This window comes from Entelurus aequoreus, linkage group LG03 (assembly GCF_033978785.1).
Source record: "Entelurus aequoreus isolate RoL-2023_Sb linkage group LG03, RoL_Eaeq_v1.1, whole genome shotgun sequence".
In the NCBI taxonomy this organism is placed as follows: Eukaryota; Metazoa; Chordata; class Actinopteri; order Syngnathiformes; family Syngnathidae; genus Entelurus; species Entelurus aequoreus.
This window is the reverse complement of record NC_084733.1, coordinates 85,221,294-85,245,538: the sequence shown is the minus strand read 5'-3', so window position 1 is coordinate 85,245,538 and position 24,245 is coordinate 85,221,294. Positions and strand designations below refer to the sequence as shown.

General features: G+C 35.6%; 1 protein-coding gene across 1 annotated transcript in view; it reads left to right on the top strand.

Annotated features, from left to right (window-relative positions):
- The window catches only part of elk3 (ETS transcription factor ELK3), a 50,997-nt gene that overhangs the window by 6,408 nt on the left and 20,344 nt on the right, over positions 1 to 24,245 (top strand). Inside the window, exon 2 of the mRNA XM_062043051.1 lies at positions 20,068 to 20,276. Within this exon, the coding sequence (XP_061899035.1) occupies positions 20,070 to 20,276 (207 nt within the window). The 5' untranslated portion in view covers positions 20,068 to 20,069. The remainder of the gene's footprint in view (positions 1 to 20,067; positions 20,277 to 24,245) is intronic.

Here is a 24,245-nt window from a genome sequence, read left to right as displayed (position 1 = left end):
ATACATGATGTAAGTATATATGTAATGTAGTAACATTCATAATAACATGTAATATATACGTGATGTAAGTATATATGTCATGTAGTAACATTCATAATAACTTGTAATATATACATGATGTAAGTATATATGTAATGTAGTAACATTCATAATAACATGTTATATATACATGATGTAAGTATATATGTAATGTAGTAACATTCATAATAACTTGTAATATATACATGATGTAAGTATATATGTAATGTAGTAACATTCATAATAACATGTAATATATACATGATGTAAGTAGTAATAATACAATGTAAGTAATATATATGTATGTATGTATGTATATATATATATATGCATATATATATATATATATATACATATATATTATACATACATACATATACACATATATATATATATATATATATATATATATACATACATATATACATATATATATTAATACAAAAATTAAACATATTTTTTGAAAGATAAAAATATGTCATTTTTAATTAAAAAAAAAGAAAGAAAATGACAATTATTGTCAATGAGAATGCATATATATAAATTATATATACATTTGATGTATATAAATAATATCTATACAATTTATTAATAAAACAATGAAATCTTTTTTGGAAGGTAAAAATATGTATTAGTTTAAAAAAAGAAAGAAAATGACAATTATTGTCAATGAGAATGCATGTAATGCATATTTTTATTTTTTTCTTGGGAAGGTAAAAATATGTCATTTTTAGTACTGTAGTTTTTATAAAAAAAAAAAAGAAAATGACAATGATTGTCAATGAGAATGCATGTAATGTGTGTGTGTGTGTACGGTATATATATACAGTATATATATATATATATATTAGGGGTGTGGGAAAAAATCGATTCGAATTCGAATCGCGATTCTCACGTTGTGCGATTCAGAATCGATTCTCATTTTTTTTTAAATTGATTTTTTTTAATTAAATGTATTTTTTATTTTAATTTTTATTTTTTCATTTTTTAATTAATCAATCCAACAAAACAATACACAGCAATACCATGACAATGCAATGCAATTCCAAAACCAAACCCGACCCAGCAACGCTCAGAACTGCAATAAACAGAGCAATTGAGAGGACACACAAACACGACACAGAACAAACCAAAAGTAGTGAAACGAAAATGAATGTTATCAACAACAGTATCAATATTAGTTACAATTTCAACATAGCGGTGATTAAAAATCCCTCATTGACATTATCATTAGACATTTATAAAATAAGAACAATAGTGTCACAGTGGCTTACACTTGCATCGCCTCTCATAAGCTCGACAACACACTGTGTCCAATATTTTCACAAAGATAAAATAAGTCATATTTTTGGTTCATTTAATAGTTCAAACAAATGTACATTATTGCAATCAGTTGATAAAACATTGTCCTTTACAATTATAAAAGCTTTTTCCAAAAATCTACTACTCTGCTCGCATGCCTGCTGAAATCTATGTATTGAATGAATAGAGAATCCTTTTGAATCGGGAAATTATCGTTTTTGAATCGAGAATCGCATTGAATCGAATCGTGACCCCAAGAATCGATATTGAATCCAATCGTGGGACCCCCAAAGATTCGCAGCCCTAATATATATATATATATATATATATATATATATATATATATATATATATATATATATATATATATATATATATATATATATATATATATATATATATATAGGGATGTCCGATAATGGCTTTTTGCCGATATCCGATATGCCGATATTGTCCAACTCTTTAATTACCATACCGATATCAACCGATACCGATATCAACCGATACCGATATCAACCGATATATACAGTCGTGGAATTAACACATTATTATGCCTAATTTGGACAACCAGGTATGGTGAAAATAAGGTACTTTTTAAAAAAATGAATCAAATAAAATAAGATAAATAAAATAAAAAACATTTCTTGAATAAAAAAGAAAGTAAAACAATATAAAAACAGTTACATAGAAACTAGTAATTAATGAAAATTTGTAAAATTAACTGTTAAAGGTTAGTATTGTCAGTGGACCAGCAGCCCGCACAATCATGTGTGCTTACGGACTGTATCCCTTGCAGACTGTATTGATATATATTGATATATATTGTAGGAACCAGAATATTAATAACAGAAAGAAACAACACTTTTGTGTGAATGAGTGTGAATGAGTGTAAACGGGGGAGGGAGGTTTTTTGGGTTGGTGCACTAATTGTAAGAGTATCTTGTGTTTTTTATGTGGATTTAATAAAAAAAAAAACGATACTGATAATAAAAAAAAACGATACCGATCATTTCCGATATTACATTTTAACGCATTTATCGGCCGATAATATCGGCAGACCGATATTATCGGACATCTATATATATATATATATATATATATATATATATATATATATATATATATATATATATATATATATATATATATATATATATATATATATATGTATATGTATATATATATATATATATATATATATATATATATGTATATGTATATATATATATATATATATATATATATATATATATATATATATATATATATATATATATATATATATATATATATATGTATATATATGTATATATATATATATATGTATATATATGTATATATATATATATATATATGTATATACATGTATATATGTATATATGTATATATATATATATATATATATATATATATATGTATATATATATATATATATATATATATGTATATATATATATATATATATATATATATATATGTATATATATATATATATATGTATATATATATATATATATATATATATATGTATATATATATATATGTATATATATATATATATATATATATATATATATATATGTATATATATATATATATATGTATATATATATATATATATATGTATATATATATATATATATATATATATATATGTATATATATATATATATATATATATATGTATATATATATATATATATATATATGTATATATATATATATATATATATATATATGTATATATATATATATATATATATATATATATGTATATATATATATGTATATATATATATATGTATATATATATATATATATATGTATATATATATATATATGTATATATATATATATATGTATGTATATGTATATATATATATATGTATGTATATATATATATATGTATATATATATATATATGTATGTATATATATATATATGTATATATATATATATATATATATATATATATATATATATATATATATATATATATATATATATATATATATATATATATATATATATATATATATATATATATATATATATATATATATATATATATATATATATATATGTGTTTTAAATATGCATCCCCTCCTCTTACTTTGAGATGCTTGGACTCACAATGAGTTTCTGGCTGAGACCCTCTTCCTTTACTGCTCCCTGAGTGGGGTTGTTGTGGGAAGTGCGGCGGGTCGAGGGAAGTGCTCCCCTGCTGTGGGATCCCCGCTGCTGGCCATTTGTCCTTGGTAGCAGAATAGCAGGAAGTCCTGACTTTGACAGCTTTGTAGTTTCACATGGCGTGCGGCGGAAACGAGTTCAAGCCGGCGACGCCACCCTCTCTCCTCTCCGGGCAGAGACGTTGTCACGTTGTTAGCAACGCACACCTGTCAACAACACCGGGGCGTGACGAGGGAAATGACAAAGATGTCTGCTTCCTCAGTGGTTATGTACAATCGCATGAAATATATTTACAAAACCCAATTCACCCCGTTGTGTGAATTGTAAATAACAACAAAACACAATGATTTGCAAATTTCAACCTGGATCCATCAGGCGGTACTGCATCAAAAAAGCGACATCGGTGTGTAAAGGATATCACCACATGGGCTCAGGAACACTTCAGAGAACCATTGTCAGTCACTACAGTTTGTCGCTACATCTGTAAGTGCAAGCCAAAACTCTACTATGCAGAGCGAAAGCCATTTATCAACAACACCCAGAAACGCCGCCGGCTTCGCTGGGCCCGAGCTCGTCTAAGATGGACTGATGCAAAGTGGGAAAGTGTTCTGTGGTCTGACGAGTCCACATTTAAAAAAACTGTGGACGTCATGTCTTCCGGGACAAAGAGGATAAGAATCATCCGGACTGTTCTAGGCGCAAAGCTCAAAAGCCAGCATGTGTGATGGTATGGGGGTGTATTAGTGCCCAAGACATGGGTAACTTACACATCTGTGAAGGCACCATTAATGCTGAAAGGTACATACAGGTTTTGGAACAACATATGTTGCCATCCAAGCAACGTTTTTATGGACGCCCCTGCTTATTTCAGCAAGACGATGCCAAGCCTTGTGTTACAACAGCGTGGCTTCATAGTAAAAGAGTGCGGGTAACCAACTTCACTGATTTTGTACATTTTAAACGTGTTTCAAACTAAATCGTTAGTGACAACTTGCCAAACAGTAAAGCTCCGCCCACCTTTTAATGCTCATGTCAGAATCTAAATTGTATCTATATTTTCAGGAAAACACACATTTCAATGTCCACAAAACTTCTGAGTGCCAATACTTTTGTACAGCGTTACCGCAGTTAACTTATTTTTACACTCACATGACAGTGATGTAAAAAATGATTTTTACCGTGAAAATCATTTTATACCTTGAAAATCAGTTTTTACCTTGAAAAATGATTTTCAAGGCAAAAAATGATTTTCAAGGTAAAAGTTTATTTTCAAGGCAAAAAATGAATTTCAAGGTAAAAACTGATTTTCAAGGTAAAAAATGATTTTCAAGGTAAAAAATGATTTTCAAGCTAAAAAATGATTTTCAAGCTAAAAGTTGATTTTCAAGGCAAAAATTGATTTTCAAGGTAAAAGTAGATTGTCAAGGCAAAAACTGATTTCCTAGGTAAAATATGATTTTCAAGGAAAAAAATTATTTTCAATGTAAAAAAAATGATTTTCAAGACAAAGAATGATTTTCAAGGTAAAAGTTGATTTTCAAGGCAAAAAATGATCTTCAGGGTAAAAGTTGATTTTCAAGGCAAAAAATGAATTTCAAGGTAAAAACTGATTTTCAAGGTAAAAACTGATTTTCAAGCTAAAAGTTGATTTTCAAGGCAAAAATTGATTTTCAAGGTAAAAACTGATTTTCAAGCTAAAAGTTGATTTTCAAGGCAAAAACTGATTTTCTAGGTAAAAAATGATTTTCAAGAAAAAAAATGATTTTCAAGGTAAAAAATGACTTTTACCTTGAAAATCATTTTATACCTTGAAAATCAGTTTTTACCTTGAAAAATGATTTTCAAGGCAAACAATTATTTTCAAGGTAAAAGTTGATTTTCAAGGTAAAAAATGAATTTCTAGGCAAAAACTGATTTTCAAGGTAAAAAATGATTTTCAAGGTAAAAAATGATTTTCAAGCTAAAAGTTGATTTTCAAGGCAAAAATTGATTTTCAAGGCAAAAAATGAATTTCAAGGTAAAAACTGATTTTCAAGGTAAAAACTGATTTTCAAGCTAAAAGTTGATTTTCAAGGCAAAAATTGATTTTCAAGGTAAAAACTGATTTCCAAGCTAAAAGTTGATTTTCAAGGCAAAAACTGATTTTCTAGGTAAAAAATGATTTTCAAGAAAAAATGATTTTCAAGGTAAAAAAATGATTTTCAAGACAGAATGATTTTCAAGGTAAAAGTTGATTTTCAAGGCAAAACATGATTTTCAAGGTAAAAACTGATTTCCAAGGTAAAAAATGATTTTCAAGGTAAACAATGATTTTCAAGCTAAAAGTTGATTTTCAAGGCAAAAATTGATTTTCAAGGTAAAAACTGATTTTCAAGCTAAAAGTTGATTTTCAAGGCAAAAACTGATTTTCTAGGTAAAAAATGATTTTCAAGGAAAAAAATGATTTTCAAGGTAAAAAAATGATTTTCAAGACAGAATGATTTTCAAGGTAAAAGTTGATTTTCAAGGCAAAACATGATTTTCAAGGTAAAAACTGATTTCCAAGGTAAAAAATGATTTTCAAGGTAAACAATGATTTTCAAGCTAAAAGTTGATTTTCAAGGAAAAAATTGATTTTCAAGGTAAAAACTGATTTTCAAGCTAAAAGTTGATTTTCAAGGCAAAAACTGATTTTCTAGGTAAAAAATGATTTTCAAGGAAAAAAATGATTTTCAAGGTAAAAAAATGATTTTCAAGACAAAGAATGATTTTCAAGGTGAAAGTTGATTTTCAAGGCAAAAAATGATTTTCAAGGTAAAAACTGATTTCCAAGGTAAAAAATGATTTTCAAGGTAAACAATGATTTTCAAGCTAAAAGTTGATTTTCAAGGCAAAAACTGATTTTCTAGGTAAAAAAATGATTTCCAAGGAAAAAAATGATTTTCAAGGTAAAAAAAAAGATTTTCAAGACAAAGAATGATTTTCAAGGTAAAAGTTGATTTTCAAGGCAAAAAATGATTTTCAAGGTAAAAACTGATTTCCAAGGTAAAAAATGATTTTCAAGGTAAACAATGATTTTCAAGCTAAAAGTTGATTTTCAAGGAAAAAATTGATTTTCAAGCTAAAAGTTGGTTTTCAAGGCAAAAACTGATTTTCAAGGTAAAAAATGATTTTCAAGGAAAAAAATGATTTTCAAGGTAAAAAAAAATGATTTTCAAGGTAAAAAATGATTTTCAAAGTAAATACGGATTTTCAAGGTAAAAGTTGATTTTCAAGGTAAAAGTTGATTTTCAAGGCAAAAACTCATTTTCAAGGTTTACTTAAACCTGGTCTACAGTGTACTTACTATGTTTTATGGTGGCAACAGCTTGACCCTGTAACAGACTATTTCTATTTACTTCCCAAAACTGTGCCCTGGGAGGTTCTTTGGAATTTCGGTCAATTGGCATTCGTAAGTAACACATTGCGAAAAAAACAAACCAAAAATAAAAGCGAAAAAGACAACGACTAACCACAAGAATAGCATTTCTATTCTCATAAAATCTGGAGATAATGGCCTCTTTTTTTTTTTAAGCTGCAATTTGACTATGGAAAATATTAGTTTTAATTCTAGTGAGTTAAAATGTAAAATCCTATTTATTCATCCTATTCATACTTTATATTACTTAACTTTCACCTAAAAAAACCACTAGTTTTTTACATTTATTTTATTTTGTAGTAATAGCGACTTCCTCCCGGTCAACTTCCTTTTGTTTTCACTTTATCCCACTGCGCATGTAAGTGACGTCGAGCTATGTTAGCTTCATGCTAACATTACACTCAAATTTTAATAGCATGAATACATTTAAATAGTATTTCAATTGTTCTCCTTTTGAGTAAAAATATGAAATCCTATGTTACATTAAAAAGGAAAAGGGAACACAAACATTGGCAACGCTGGCTTGACTCACAATTTAAGGGCATGCTAGGTTAGCAAATTAGCTGAAGAAAAAAAAATTCCAACTTACATGTCCAACAGATAATAATATTTCCATTATTTTACTGCGAGTAAAATTATTAAACCCTGTGACATTAAAAAGGACTGACGGACACAAACGTTAGCAACACTAGCATAGCTATGTGAGCTACATGCTAAGTTAGCCAACTGGCTGAAAAAACCCAGAATGATCAAACTTGCATCCCCTATTTCATCAGTAGTTGGCAAATGTAAATACTATTTCCGTCATTTTATAAATAAAAGGGAAAGGAGAACACAAACGTAAGTAAACTAGCATAGCTATGTTAGCTACCTGCTAACACTACACTCACATTTTAATAGCATGCTAAGTTAGCCTACTGACTGAAGAAAAACAAAACAATCAAACTTACATCAACAGAAAGTTGGCAAAAAATGAATATTTCCATATTTTTTTTGGATCCGCGTACGTGTTTTTTTGTCCAAAAATAAATACGGAGGACATGACCTCGGTGTCACGGCTCCAAACTGAGAAGTTACTGTATATACCGTATTTTTCGGACTATAGGTTGCAGTTTTTTTCATAGATTGGCCGGGGGTGCGACTTATACTCAGGAGCGACTATGTGTGAAATTATGAACACATTACCGTAAAATATCAAATAATATTATTTAGCTCATTCACGTAAGAGACTAGACGTATAAGATTTCATGGGATTTAGCGGTTAGGAGTGACAGATTGTTTGGTAAACGTATAGCATGTTCTATATGTTATAGTTATTTGAATGACTCTTACCATAATATGTTACGTTACCAGGCACGTTCTCAGTTGGTTATTTATGCCTCATATAACGTACACTTATTCAGCCTGTTGTTCACTATTCTTTATTTATTTTAAATTGCCTTTCAAATGTCTATTCTTGGTGTTGGCTTTTATCAAATACATTTCCCCAAAAAATGCGACTTCTACTCCAGTGCGACTTGTATATGTTTTTTTCCCTTCTTTATTATGCATTTTCGGCCGGTGCGACTTATACTCCGGTGCGACTTATAGTCCGAAAAATACGGTGCCAACACCAAACATGTGATCTAAATCGGGGCAGAGATGGGATTTTTGAACGGGGGGGTTCATTCGATTTCAAATTGTCATATGCAAATCAAAAAACTCATTTTGGGCCATTTTTTTCTATGTTTATTTCTCAAAACAAACTATTTAATAACACCTCTTTTTAAACGACAACAGGACACCTGCTGAACAGAGATGTTAGCGTTATGCTAAAAACATGCTAAATGTGGGAAAAAAAGCTAAAATACTGCTTCCGGTTCAATTTGTCATCACACAGATGAAGGCGCTTTTTTTTTTGCATTTTGGATAAACATGAATTGGATTTTTGGGTTCATCTGGAAAATCAAATTTTATGGCAATATTTGACTGAAAATCAACCCTCTTTTGTTTGTTTTCAAATCTGCCATATATAGTAAAAATCAAAAAACGGCCCTAACTTTGTTTTTTGATTTGCGTATCACCGAATTATTTTCAAATCTGTGGCATGTGTTTTGTTTCAGTATATTATTAGAACTGTAATGTCAACTAAACATGTGGAACTAGCCTCTGTTGAATTAGCGCAAGTTAATAAAGCGCTTTGATCTCTCCTTGTCCACAAGCAGGATGTTGTCGGATTACATGATTATCAATGTACTGAATTATTCACTATTCCCCCGTAGTAGTAGTAGTAGTTGTTACAAAGTGACTGCCATAAAGTAGACTTGTACAGGTCAGCTACCAGTTCCTGACATTTGTGTACACCTGGAAAAACAAATTACAGTCGTTAGCGCTTATAATAACAACATCGCTAATATTTGGTTAATATTCAGGTCACGATATGTATAAAGAGTATTGTTGGCGGGTTTTGGATGGCTATTTAGAGGGTTTTGTTGGCAAAATAGAGAGCCCCCGTTGACTATATTGTTAGCTGACTTTTTATGTATCTATTTATTTACGACTTAGAATGCATTAAAAAGAAAAGAAAAACATACAGTCGTGGTCAAAAGTTTACATACACTTGTAAAGAACATAATGTCATGGCTGTCTTGAGTTTACAATCATTTCTTATTATTTTGTGATAGAGTGATTGGAGCACATACTTGTTGGTCACAAAAAAAGTATTCATGAAGTTTGGTTCTTTTATGAATTTATTATGGGTCTGGTTGAATTTTTGACCACTCCTCTTGACAAAATTGGTGCAATTCAGCTAAATTTGTTGGTTTTTCTGACATGGACTTGTTTCTTCAGCATTGTCAGGACTTTGGGAAGGCCATTTAAGTAAAGTCTGAATGTCATTAAAACAGTTAGGTGCATCTTTTAACACTTGGCCACAATACCCAGCAATATGTTTGGAGGAGAAAAGGTGAGGCCTTAAATCCCAGGAACACCACGCCTACCGTCAAGCATGGTGGTGGTAGTATTATGCTCTGGGCCGGTTTTGCTGCCAATGGAACTGGTGCTTTGAATGGGACAATGAAAAAGGAGGATTACCTCCAAATTCTTCAGGACAAGCTAAAATCATCAGCCCGGAGGTTGGGTCTTGGGCGCAGTTGGGTGTTCCAACAGGACAATGACCCCAAACACACGTGAAAAAGTGGTAAAGGAATGGCTAAATCAGGCTGGAATTAAGGTTTTAGAATGGCCTTCCCAAAGTCCTGACTTAAACGTGTGGACAATGCTGAAGAAACAAGTCCATGTCAGGAAACCAACAAATTTAGCTGAACTGCACCGATTTTGTCAAGAGGAGTGGTCAAAAATTCAAGCAGAAGCTTGTGGATGGCTACCAAAAGTGTCTTATTGCAGTGAAACTTGCCAAAGGACATGTAAGCAAATATTAAATTTGCTCACATTTTCAGTAGACCCATAATAAATTCATAAAAGAATCAAACTTCATGAATGTTTTTTGTGACCAACAAGTATGTGCTCCAATCACTCTATCACAAACAAATAAAGAGTTGTAGAAATGATTGGAAATTTAAGCCAGCCATGACATTATGTTCTTTACAAGTGTATGTACACTTTTGAACGCGACTGTATGTAAAGTGGGGGTGACATGACGGGTCACCCGTGATCCGGAACAACACTCGCTCAGAACTGTGTCAGGTCAACCAAACTGTTTTTTTCTCCCTTCCATCCCGAGCAGACTTCAGGCTTATTTTTTTAAGACGTGTAGCAAAGCCTGCCGTAGAAAGCCTTTCCCTTCATGACATCATGAAAAGCTCCTTCAAAAGCGAGCGCTTGAGCGCCCGATTTTCAGAAGCGGAGCAAACAAGCAAGTTTGGTGCTCAGTGGTACACGAGTGTACCGTCTGGTGTGCCGTGGGAGATTATGTCATTTCACCTAATTGGGTAAAAAATATTTTTTGCAAACCAGTAATTATAATCCGCAAATAATGTGCCGTTGTTGAGTGTCGGTGTTGTCTAGAGCGCGGCAGAGTAACCGTGTAATACTCTTCCACATCAGTAGGTGGCAGCAGGTAGCTAATTGCTTTGTGGATGTCGAGAACATGGTTTGTCGTGATCACAATATGCAGACAGCGGAAGGCAGTGTGCAGGTAAAAAGGTATCTCATGCTTAAACTAAAAATAAACAAAAGGCGAGTGCCGCTAAGAAAAGGCATTGAAGCTTAGGGATGGCTATGCTAAACGAAGCTAAAACTGAACTGGCTGCAAAGTAAACAAACACAGAATGCTGGACGACAGCAAAAACTTACTGTGGAGCAGCAGACGGCGTCCACAAAGTGCGTCCGTACATGACATGACAATCAACAACAAACTAAAACACTACACACAGGAAATCACCAAAAAACTCCAAAATAAGTCACGGCGTGATGTGACAGTACACCTACTTTGAGACAAGAGCTATAGTGATGCATGCTTGGTTGTGGTTTGAATTCATATCCAACAATTGCGAGAACGACTTTTTAATTGTCAATATCGGCTGCTGAGTTGAATTTTTTAATGTTTTCTGCTGGTGGTGGGCCTCTGGATTTTTTCTATGGAAAAAAAAAAGTGCCTTGGCTCAGAAAAGGTTGAAAAACACTGGTCTAGAGATCGGCAGAGTAACCGTGTAATACTCTTCCACATCAGTAGGTGGCAGCAGGTAGCTAATTGCTCTGTGGATGTCAGGAACATGGTTTGTCGTGATCACAATATGCGGTCAGCGGGAGGCAGCGTGCAAGTAAAAAGGGTATCTAATGCATAAACTAAAAATAAACAAAAGGCATTGAAGCTAAACGAAGCTAAAACTGAACTGGCTGCAAAGTAAACAAAAACAGAATGCTGGACGACAGCAAAGACTTACAGTGTGCGGAGCAGCGGACGGCGTCCACAAAGCGCATCCGTACATGACATGACAATCAACAACAAAATAGGAGTGCAAGACAAGAACTAAAACGCTACACACGGGAAAACACCAAAAAACTCAAAATAAGTCATGGCGTGATGTGACCTACTTTGAGACAAGAGCTATAGTCATGTATGCTTGGTTATGGTTGTTGTGATCACAATACGCAGACAGCGGGAGGCAGCGTGCAGGTAAAAAGGTATATAATGCTTAAAATAAAAATAAATGAAAGGCATTGAAGCTTAGGGATGGCTATGCAAAACAAAGCTAAAACTGAAGTGTCTGCAAAGTAAACAAAAACAGAATGCTGGACGACAGCAAAAACTTACTGTGGAGCAGCAGACGGCGTCCACAAAGTGCATCCGTACGTGACGTGACAATCAACAACAAACTAAAACACTACACAGGAAATCACCAAAAAACTCCAAAATAAGTCAGGGGGTGATGTGACAGGTGGTGACAGTACACCTACTTTGAGACAAGAGCTATAGTGACGCATGCTTGGTTATGGTTTGAATTAGGGATGTCCGATAATATAGGACTACCGATATTACGGGCCGATAAATGCTTTAAAATGTAATATCGGAAATGATCGGTATCGGTTTCAAAACGTAAAATGTATGACTTTTTAAAACTCCGCTGTGTACACGGACGTAGAGAGGAGTACGGAGCGTCAATAAACCTTGAAGGCACTGCCTTTGCGTGCCGGCCCAGTCACATAATATCTACAGCTTAAGACACACTCACAAGTGAATGCAAGGCATACTTGGTCAACAGCCATATAGGTCACACTGAGGGTGACCGTATAAACAACTTTAACACTGTGACAAATATGCGCCACACTGTGAACCCACACCAAACAAGAATGACAAACGCATGTCGGGAGAACATCCGCACCGTAACACAACATAAACACAACAGAACAAATACCCAGAACCCCTTGCAGCACTAACTCTTCCGGGACGCTAGAATATACACCCCCCGCTACCCCCTCAACCTCCTCATGCTCTCTCACGGAGAGCATGTCCCAAATTCCAAGCTGCTGTTTTGAGGCTTGTTAAATAAAATAATGCACTTTGTGACTTCAATAATAAATATGGCAGTGCCATGTTGGCGTTTTTTTTCCCCATAACTTGAGTTGATTTATTTTGGAAAACCTTGTTACATTGTTTAATGCAGGGGTGTCCAAAGTGCGGCCCGGGGGGCATTTGTGGCCCCCGCAGGTCATTTTTTAACGGCCCCACGGCACATTTTACATTTTTGGGGAAAATGTTGCATATTTTGTGTTTGCCATATAAAAAAACTGAGCTGTTTTTTTTATAAAGAAGGGCCTAAAACGAACAAACGAAAAACATAAACAACAATAAAACGTATAATTGACGGATGGATCTGAAGTTGATCTCGAGATTATTGTGTTAAAAGTAAACAGTAAAAAAAAAAAAAAATATGGAATTTATTTTTTAACACTATAATTATTTGGATCCGCAATAATTTTAGTGTGATTTGTTTTTAAGTGTCTTTGCTCAAAAAATAAAATAATGTTGTTATGAGTTATTGACCTTTTTAAGGCTCCAATTATTATATAATCTCCAATATTCCACTTAAAAATTTTATTGTGTGAAAATATTGCATATTTTGTATTTTTTCCATAAAAAAACATGGTTTTCTTTGACAACAAGAGCATACAACTTCAATCTTTAAAACCGTTATATTGACAGATATACCTAATTTAAAACTTGAATAATAATAAAAAATAATAATACTGAATAATGACACATTTTTTATATTTTTTTGACCAAAACCTTTTGGGGTCAAGCCTGAGTGGAGGCCTAAATGTATATTTTTTATACATATATTGTATTGGTTTTTAAAATAAAAAATGTCCCTTTGGGACAGAGGACCCTATTGTATTTGTAAGGTTTTATTATTATTATACCGCCGCCTCTTTGAGCTGTAATTTGACCCCCTTAACATGCTTCAAAACTCACCATATTTGACACACACTTCAGGACTGGCGAAAATTGCGATCTGATCAAAAAACCTAGCCCCAAAACTCAAAATTGCGCTCTAGCACCCCCTAGGAAGAAAACACAGACAAAACTGCCTGTAACTTCCAGTGGGAATGTCGTAGAGACATGAAACAAAAACCTCTATGTAGGTCTCACTTAGATCTAGATTTCATACACTGACATCCTTCAGCAAAAATCAACAGAAAGTTTGCAATTCCCCCTTCAAAACAAAAGTTTTGTAAAAACAGTCACCTTTGCCTCTTTGAGCCATAATTTGACCCCCTTAACATGCTTCAAAACTCACCAAACTGGACACACACATCAGGACTGGCAAAAATTGCGATCTAATAAAAAAACCCAGCCCCAAAACTAAAAATTGCGCTCTAGCGCCCCCTAGGAAGAAAACACAGACAAAACTGCTCCTAGGAAGAAAACAGACAAAACTGCCTGTAACTTCCAGTAGGAATGTCGTAGAGACATGAAACAAAAACCTCTATGTTGGTCTCACTTCGACCTAGATTTCATACACTGACATCCTTCAGCAAAAATCAACAGGAAGTTTGCAATTCCCCCTTCAAAACAAAAGTTTTGTAAAAACAGTCACCTTTGCCTCTTTGAGCTATAATTTGACCCCCATAACTCACCAAACTGGACACACACATCAGGACTGGCAAAAATTGCCATCTAATAAAAAACAACAACCCCAAAACTCAAATTTGCGCTCTAGCGCCCCCTAGGAAGAAAACACAGACAAAACTGCTCCTAGGAAGAAAACACAGACAAAACTGGCTGTAACTTCCAGTAGGAATGTCGTAGAGACATGAAACAAAAACCTCTATGTAGGTCTCACTTAGACCTAGATTTCATACACTGACAACCCCCAGCAAAAATCAACAGGAAGTTTGCAATTCCCCCTTCAAAACAAAAGTTTTGTAAAACCAGTCACCTTTGCCTCTTTGAGCTATAATTTGACCCCCTTAACATGCTTCAAAACTCACCAAACTGGACACACACATCAGGACTGGCAAAAATTGCGATCTAATAAAAAAACCCAACCCCAAAACTCAAAATTGCGCTCTAGCGCCCCCTAGGAAGAAAACACAGACAAAACTGCTCCTAGGAAGAAAACAGACAAAACTGCCTGTAACTTCCAGTAGGAATGTCGTAGAGACATGAAACAAAAACCTCTATGTAGGTTTCACTTTGACCTAGATTTCATACACTGACATCCTTCAGCAAAAATCAACAGGAAGTTTGCAATTCCCCCTTCAAAACAAAAGTTTTGTAAAAACAGTCACCTTTGCCTCTTTGAGCTATAATTTGACCCCCAAAACTCACCAAACTGGACACACACATCAGGACTGGCAAAAATTGCGATCTAATAAAAAAACCCAACCCCAAAACTCAAAATTGCGCTCTAGCGCCCCCTAGGAAGAAAACTCAGACAAAACTGCTCCTAGGAAGAAAACAGACAAAACTGGCTGTAACTTCCAGTAGGAATGTCGTAGAGACATGAAACAAAAACCTCTACGTAGGTCTCACTTAGACCTAGATTTCATACACTGACATCCTTCAGCAAAAATCAACAGGAAGTTTGCAATTCCCCCTTCAAAACAAAAGTTTTGTAAAAACAGTCACCTTTGCCTCTTTGAGCTATAATTTGACCCCCAAAACTCACCAAACTGGACACACACATCAGGACTGGCAAAAATTGCGATCTAATAAAAAACCCAAGCCCCAAAACTCAAAATTGCGCTCTAGCGCCCCCTAGGAAGAAAACACAGACAAAACTGCTCTTAGGAAGAAAACAGACAAAACTGCCTGTAACGTCCAGTAGGAATGTCGTAGAGACATGAAACAAAAACCTCTATGTAGGTCTCACTTAGACCTAGATTTCATTCACTGACAACCCCCAGCAAAAATCAACAGGAAGTTTGCAATTCCCCCTTCAAAACAAAAGTTTTGTAAAACCAGTCACCTTTGCCTCTTTGAGCTATAATTTGACCCCCTTAACATGCTTCAAAACTCACCAAACTGGACACACACATCAGGACTGGCAAAAATTGCGATCTAATAAAAAAACCCAGCCCCAAAACTCAAAATTGCGCTCTAGCGCCCCCTAGGAAGAAAACACAGACAAAACTGCTCCTAGGAAGAAAACAGACAAAACTGCCTGTAACTTCCAGTAGGAATGTCGTAGAGACATGAAACAAAAACCTCTATGTAGGTCTCACTTAGACCTAGATTTCATACACTGACATCCTTCAGCAAAAATCAACAGGAAGTTTGCAATTCCCCCTTCAAAACAAAAGTTTTGTAAAAACAGTCACCTTTGCCTCTTTGAGCTATAATTTGACCCCCTTAACATGCTTCAAAACTCACCAAACTGGACACACACATCAGGACTGGCAAAAATTGCGATCTAATAAAAAAAAACAACCCCAAAACTCAAAATTGCGCTCTAGCGCCCCTAGGAAAAACTGCTCCTAGGAAGAAAACAGACAAAACTGCCTGTAACTTCCAGTAGGAATGTCGTAGAGATGTGAAACAAAAACCTCTATGTAGGTCTCACTTAGACCTACATTTCATAAATTGACAACCCCCAGCAAAAATCAACAGGAAGTTTGGGTGAAAGAAAGAAGCACCAGTGTGACCCCAGGTTGCAGGGAAGGTAGGTAATGTGCAGGTAAAGATATGTTGAATGGGTAAAGGCAGGAAACACCAGCAAAATTCGGTCCCGTCCATCGCTGCTTGCAGCTTTAATTATTGTTATTATCTATCTTATGGTACATCAAAAATAATTTGAGCAAAATTTTATTGAAATATTGTCGGTGTGGCCTCCAGCAGTGCTCGGGTTGCTCATGCGGCCCCCGGTAAAAATTAATTGCCCACCCGTGTAGATTTAAAAAAAAGACTGATTTCCTCGTTAAAAATGCATTCAATGCTTTTATTGAAAATGAATGACATTCATCAAAATTGCGCTGTAGCGCCCCCTAGGAAGAAAACACAGACAAAACTGCTCCTAGGAAGAAAACAGACAAAACTGCCTGTAACTTCCAGTAGGAATGTCGTAGAGACATGAAACAAAAACCTCTATGTAGGTCTCACTTAGACCTAGATTTCATACACTGACATCCTTCAGCAAAAATCAACAGGAAGTTTGCAATTCCCCCTTCAAAACAAAAGTTTTGTAAAACCAGTCACCTTTGCCTCTTTGAGCTATAATTTGACCCCCAAAACTCACCAAACTGGACACACACATCAGGACTGGCAAAAATTGCGATCTAATAAAAAACCCAAGCCCCAAAACTCAAAATTGCGCTCTAGCGCCCCCTAGGAAGAAAACACAGACAAAACTGCTCCTAGGAAGAAAACAGACAAAACTGCCTGTAACTTCCAGTAGGAATGTCGTAGAGACATGAAACAAAAACCTCTATGTAGGTCTCACTTAGACCTAGATTTCATTCAATGACAACCCCCAGCAAAAATCAACAGGAAGTTTGCAATTCCCCCTTCAAAACAAAAGTTTTGTAAAAACAGTCACCTTTGCCTCTTTGAGCTATAATTTGACCCCCTTAACATGCTTCAAAACTCACCAAACTGGACACACACATCAGGACTGGCAAAAATTGCAATCTAATAAAAAAAACCGAACCCCAAAACTCAAAATTGCGCTCTAGCGCCCCCTAGGACGAAAACACAGACAAAACTGCTCCTAGGAAGAAAACAGACAAAACTGCCTGTAACTTCCAGTAGGAATGTCGTAGAGATATGAAACAAAAACCTCTATGTAGGTCTCACTTAGACCTACATTTCAAAAATTGACAACACCCAGCAAAAATCAACAGGAAGTTTGGGTGAAAGAAAGAAGCACCAGTGTGACCCCAGGTTGCAGGGAAGGTAGGTAATGTGCAGGTAAAGATATGTTGAATGGGTAAAGGCAGGAAACACCAGCAAAATTCGGTCCCGTCCATCGCTGCTTGCAGCTTTAATTATTATTATTATCTATCTTATGGTACATCAAAAATAATTTCAGCAAAATTTAATTGAAATATTGTCGGTGTGGCCCTCCAGCAGTGCTCGGGTTGCCCGGTAAAAAATTAATTGCCCACCCCTGTAGATTAAAAAAAAAGACTGATTTCCTCGTTAAAAATGCATTCAATGCTTTTATTGAAAATGAATGACATTCATCAAAATTGCGCTGTAGCGCCCCCTAGGAAGAAAACACAGACAAAACTGCTCCGAGGAAGAAAACAGACAAAACTGCCTGTAACTTCCAGTAGGAATGTCGTAGAGACATGAAACAAAAACCTCTATGTAGGTCTCACTTAGACCTAGATTTCATACACTGACATCCTTCAGCAATAATCAACAGGAAGTTTGCAATTCCCCCTTCAAAACAAAAGTTTTGTAAAACCAGTCACCTTTGCCTCTTTGAGCTATAATTTGACCCCCTTAACATGCTTCAAAACTCACCAAACTGGACACACACATCAGGACTGGCAAAAATTGCGATCTAATAAAAAAACCTAACCCCAAAACTCAAAATTGCGCTCTAGCGCCCCCTAGGAAGAAAACACAGACAAAACTGCTCCTAGGAAGAAAACAGACAAAACTGCCTGTAACTTCCAGTAGGAATGTCGTAGAGACATGAAACAAAAACCTCTATGTAGGTCTCACTTAGACCTAGATTTAATTCACTGACAACCCCCAGCAAAAATCAACAGGAAGTTTGCAATTCCCCCTTCAAAACAAAAGTTTTGTAAAAACAGTCACTTTTGCCTCTTTGAGCTATAATTTGACCCCCTTAACATGCTTCAAAACTCACCAAACTGGACACACACATCAGGACTGGCAAAAATTGCGATCTAATAAAAAAACCCAGCCCCAAAACTAAAAATTGCGCTTTAGCGCCCCCTAGGAAGAAAACACAGACAAAACTGCTCCTAGGAAGAAAACACAGACAAAACTGCCTGTAACTTCCAGTAGGAATGTCGTAGAGACATGAAACAAAAACCTCTATGTAGGTCTCACTTAGACCTAGATTTAATTCACTGACAACCCCCAGCAAAAATCAACAGGAAGTTTGCAATTCCCCCTTCAAAACAAAAGTTTTGTAAAAACAGTCACCTTTGCCTCTTTGAGCTATAATTTGACCCCCTTAACATGCTTCAAAACTCACCAAACTGGACACACACATCAGGACTGGCAAAAATTGCGATCTAATAAAAAAAAACCCAGCCCCAAAACTCAAAATTGCGCTCTAGCGCCCTCTAGGAAGAAAACACAGACAAAACTGCTCCTAGGAAGAAAACAGACAAAACCGCTTGTAACTTCCAGTAGGAATGTCGTAGAGACATGAAACAAAAACCTCTATGTAGGTCTCACTTAGACCTACATTTCATAAATTGACAACCCCCAGCAAAAATCAACAGGAAGTTTGCAATTCCCCCTTCAAAACAAAATTTTGTAAAAACTGGTCACCTTTTTTCAAACATTATCTCCTCTGAGCGCGTTTGTCGTGTCGGCTTCAAACTAGCACAGGACAGAGATTGAACCCTTCTGATTAAAATTTGACGAAAGAGTTTTAATTACTGCTCCGGTTTGGGTTTTATGTGCCGTCAAAGTCGGTCCCGTCCATCGCTGCTTGCAAGCTTTAATTTCTTAATGTTTTCTGCTGGTGGTGTGCCTGGGGATTTTTTTTCGGTTTAAAAAAAAAAAGTGCCTCGCCTCAGAAAAAGGTTGTAAAACTCTGCGTTAGAACGTCGCTCGAGAGGCCATTTTGCACAACGGCGGACGTGGAAAACAAACAAAAAAAAAAAACCCCGCTTCCCGTCTGCGATGCCGACACTTTCCGCATCTCGCCGACAGAAGCGATCCATCGAGCGTGTCTGTGCACACATTCCGCTATGAAAGGAACAACCCGCTCCCCGCCGCCCGTTTCACTTCCTGTGGAGAGAGCGAGCGAGCGAGCGAGAGAGAGAGAGAGAGTGGGCCAGGTTGAACCGCAAGCATACTTCTGGCTTGAGCTGTTGTTCCTCCTCGTGTGTGTTTTTCCTCTCCTCCTCACACACACACACACTTCTATTCACCATCCTCCCGGCACATGGTCCGGCTCAAACAGGCCCCTCCCTCCCCGCGCTCCTCGCCACGACATTGAGTCCGATGTGGACACATCTGTGTGTGTGTGTGGGACATGACTAAGAAGTGTGTCTACCCGTTGCAGCGATGGACAGCGCCATCACCCTGTGGCAGTTCCTGCTGCAGCTGCTGCTGGACCAGAGCCACAAGCACCTCATCTGCTGGACGTCCACGGACGGCGAGTTCAAGCTCCTCAAGTCGGAGGAGGTGGCCAAGCTGTGGGGGCTGCGCAAGAACAAGACCAACATGAACTACGACAAGCTGAGCCGGGCCCTGCGCTACTACTACGACAAGGTACTCGCCTCTGCCGTCTTCTTCTTCTTCTTCTTCTTCTTCTTCTGCTTTTGGCGCCACTTCCTCTTAGTGTTGCAATGATGTGTTTCTACTCTTTCTTGATGGGAGAAGCGGCATTCACGTCAATGCAAAATTGCCCGTAGAAACGGCGAGCGTTCACAGGAAGTCCAGAAACGGTTCGACCGCTGGGAAAACAAATATGCACACTCGGCATTAGTCTGAATGTTTGCAGCCATCAAAAATGTATGTACAGTGATGCTGAGATCCTTTTCAACTTATATTCAATTGAATAGACTGCAAAGACAAGATATTTCATGTTCCTGTTTTTTTTGTTGTTGCAAATAATCATTAACTTAGAATTTAACGGCAGCAACACATTGGAAAAAAGGGGTATGTTCACCACTGTGTTACATGGCCTTTCCTTTTAACAACACTCAGTAAAGGTTTGGGAACTGAGGAGACACATTTTTGAGGGGGAATTCTTTCCCGTTCTTGCTTGATGTACAGCTTAAGTTGCTCAACAGTCCGGGGGTCTCCGTTGTGGTATTTTAGGCTTCATAATGCGCCACACCTTTTCAATGGGAGACAGGTCTGGGCTACAGGCAGGCCAGTCTAGTACCCGCACTGTTTTACTATGAAGCCATGCTGTTGCAACGCGTGGTTTTGCATTGTCTTGCTGAAATAAGCAGGGGCGTCCATGATGAATATCATGTGTTGCTCCAAAACCTGTATGTACCTTTCAGCATTAATGGTGCCTTCACAGATGTGTAAGTTACCCATGCCTTGGGCACTAATACACCCCCATACCATCACACATGCTGGTTTTTCAACTTTGCGCCTAGAACAATCCGGATGGTTCTTTTCCTCTTTGACGTCCACAGTTTCCAAAATCAATGTGAAATGTGGACTCGTCAGACCACAGAACACTTTTCCACTTTGCATCGGTCCATCTTAGATGAGCTCGGGGCCCAGCGAAGCCGGCGGCGTTTCTGGGTGTTGTTGATAAATGGCTTTGGCTTTGCATAGTAGAGTTTTAACTTGCACTTACAGATGTAGCGACCAACTGTAGTTACTGACAATGATTTTTTTGAAGTGTTCCCGAGCCCATGTGGTGATATCCTTTACACACCGATGTCGCTTTTTTGACGCAGTACCGCCTGAGGGATGGAAGGTCCGTAATATCATCGCTTACGTGCAGTGGTTTCTCCAGATTCTCTGAGCCTTTTGATGATATTACGGAGCGTAGATGGTGAAATCCCTAAATTCCTTGCAATAGCTGGTTGAGAAATGTTGTTCCTAAACAATTTTGCTCACGCATTTGTTGACAAAGTGGTGACCCTCGCCCCGTCCTTGTTTGTGAACGACTGAGCATTCCATGGAAGCTGCTTTTTATACCCAATCATGGCACCCACCTGTTCCCAATGAGCCTGTTCACCTGTGGGATGTTCCAAATAAGTGTTTTGATGAGCATTCCTCAACTTTCTCAGTCTTTTTTGCCACTTGTGCCAGCTTTTTTGAAACATGTTGCAGGCCTCAAATTCCAAATGAGCTAATATTTGCTAAAAAATAACAAAGTTTACCAGTTCCAACATTAAATATCTTGTCTTTGCAGTCTATTCAATTGAATATAAGTTGAAAAGGATTTGTATTCTGTTTTTATTTAGCATTTACACAACGTGACAACTTCACTGCTTTTGGGGTTTGTAGGATGCTCAAGCGTGTCGGCATCAACAGTTTAAAGGCTGAGAGGCAGCGCAAATACGTCAAAAAGTGTGATGCTGGGAAACAAGTGCTCCCAATATTTCTGTTGTGCGTCAAAACTGATGGAGAAGCTGTGGAAAAAATATATATATAAATGGTGTCAACAGATGTGTGTGAATGCTGAGAAACGAGCATTCGCACTGATAATGCCAAGGAGCACCAAGAACTGCGGTTGTGCTGAGAGACAAACATTCACATGAATTACTATAAGGATGAATAACTTCTCTTGTTAGTGCCGAGAGATGAGCATTCACAATCATCAATGTGTGAATGTGGCATGATGAGCGCTTACATGAATGCTGTTAAAGGGGAACTGCACTTTATTTTCGGAATTTTGCCTTTCGTTTACAATCATTATGAGAGACAAGAAAACACATCTTTTTTTTCGGATTTTAAAGGTGATAAAAAACACTTGCAAGATGCGGCTAATGAGTCACCGATGTAGCCTTTAAAGTCTCTAAAACAACTTCAAAACTAGTCTCCATCAATGTTTTATATACACACTGCAAGTATATACAGTATATGATGTAGGAACAGACACTTTCATAACAATATGTAATATGTACAATATACACACTGCAAGTATATATATAATGTAGTAACAGACACCTTCCTAACAATATGTAATATGTACAATATACACACTGCAAGTATATATATAATGTAGTAACAGACACCTTCATAACAATATGTAATATGTACAATATACACACTGCAAGTATATATATAATGTAGTAACAGACACCTTCATAACAATATGTAATATGTACAATATACACACTGCAAGTATATATATAATGTAGTAACAGACACCTTCATAACAATATGTAATATGTACAATATACACACTGCAAGTATATATATAATGTAGTAACAGACACCTTCATAACAATATGTAATATGTACAATATACACACTGCAAGTATATATATAATGTAGTAACAGACACCTTCATAACAATATGTAATATGTACAATATACACACTGCAAGTATATATATAATGTAGTAACAGACACCTTCATAACAATATGTAATATGTACGATATACACACTGCAAATATATATATATAATGTAGTAACAGACACCTTCATAACAATATATATGTACAATATACACACTGCAAGTATATATATAATGTAGTAACAGACACCTTCATAACAATATGTAATATGTACAATATACACACTGCAAGTATATATATAATGTAGTAACAGACACCTTCATAACAATATGTAATATGTACAATATACACACTGCAAGTATATATATATAATGTAGTAACAGACACCTTCATAACAATATGTAATATGTACAATATACACACTGCAAGTATATATATAATGTAGTAACAGACACCTTCATAACAATTTGTAATATTTTTAGTCCAGCTGCAGTCTGCAGTGTTGTAGCTACTTCTAAATCACTAATCCTTGCCTCCGTGGCGACAAATAAAGTATGTTTCTTACAAGTATCATTATCACTGAAGGACGAGGAATAGCTAAACATGCTTCACTAGACACCGTAGCTCACCGGTGTCAAAATGTAAACAAACGCCGTTGGTGGATCTACACCTAACATCCACTGTAATGATACCAAGTACAGGAGTGTATCTAGTCGACACTACTATGATTACATCGATATTTTTTAGCATCACAAAATCTTCTGTTTTAAAATAAATAAATACAATTATATTATGTTTATAAACTCAGTAAATATGTCCCTGGACACATGAGGACTTTGAATATGACCAATGTATGATCCTGTAACTACTTGGTATCGGATCGATACCTAAATGTGTGGTATCATCCAAAACTAATGTAAAGCATCCAAACAACAGAAGAATAAGTGATTATTACATTTTAACAGAAGTGTAGATAGAACATGTTGAAAGAAAAAGGAAGCAGATATCAACAGTAAATGAACAAGTAGGTTAATAATTAATTTTCTACCACTTGTCCTTAATAATTTTCCTGAAGGAATCAATAAAGTGCTATCTTATAATGTAGACAAAATAATAGGTGTATAAATGACACAATATGTTACTGCATATGTCAGCAGACTAATTAGGAGCCTTTGTTTGTTTACTTACTACTAAAAGACAAGTTGTCTAGTATGTTCACTATTTTATTGAAGGACAAACTTGCAATAAGAAACATATGTTTAATGAACAGTAAGATGCATGATTTCGGACAAATACAACATCCTT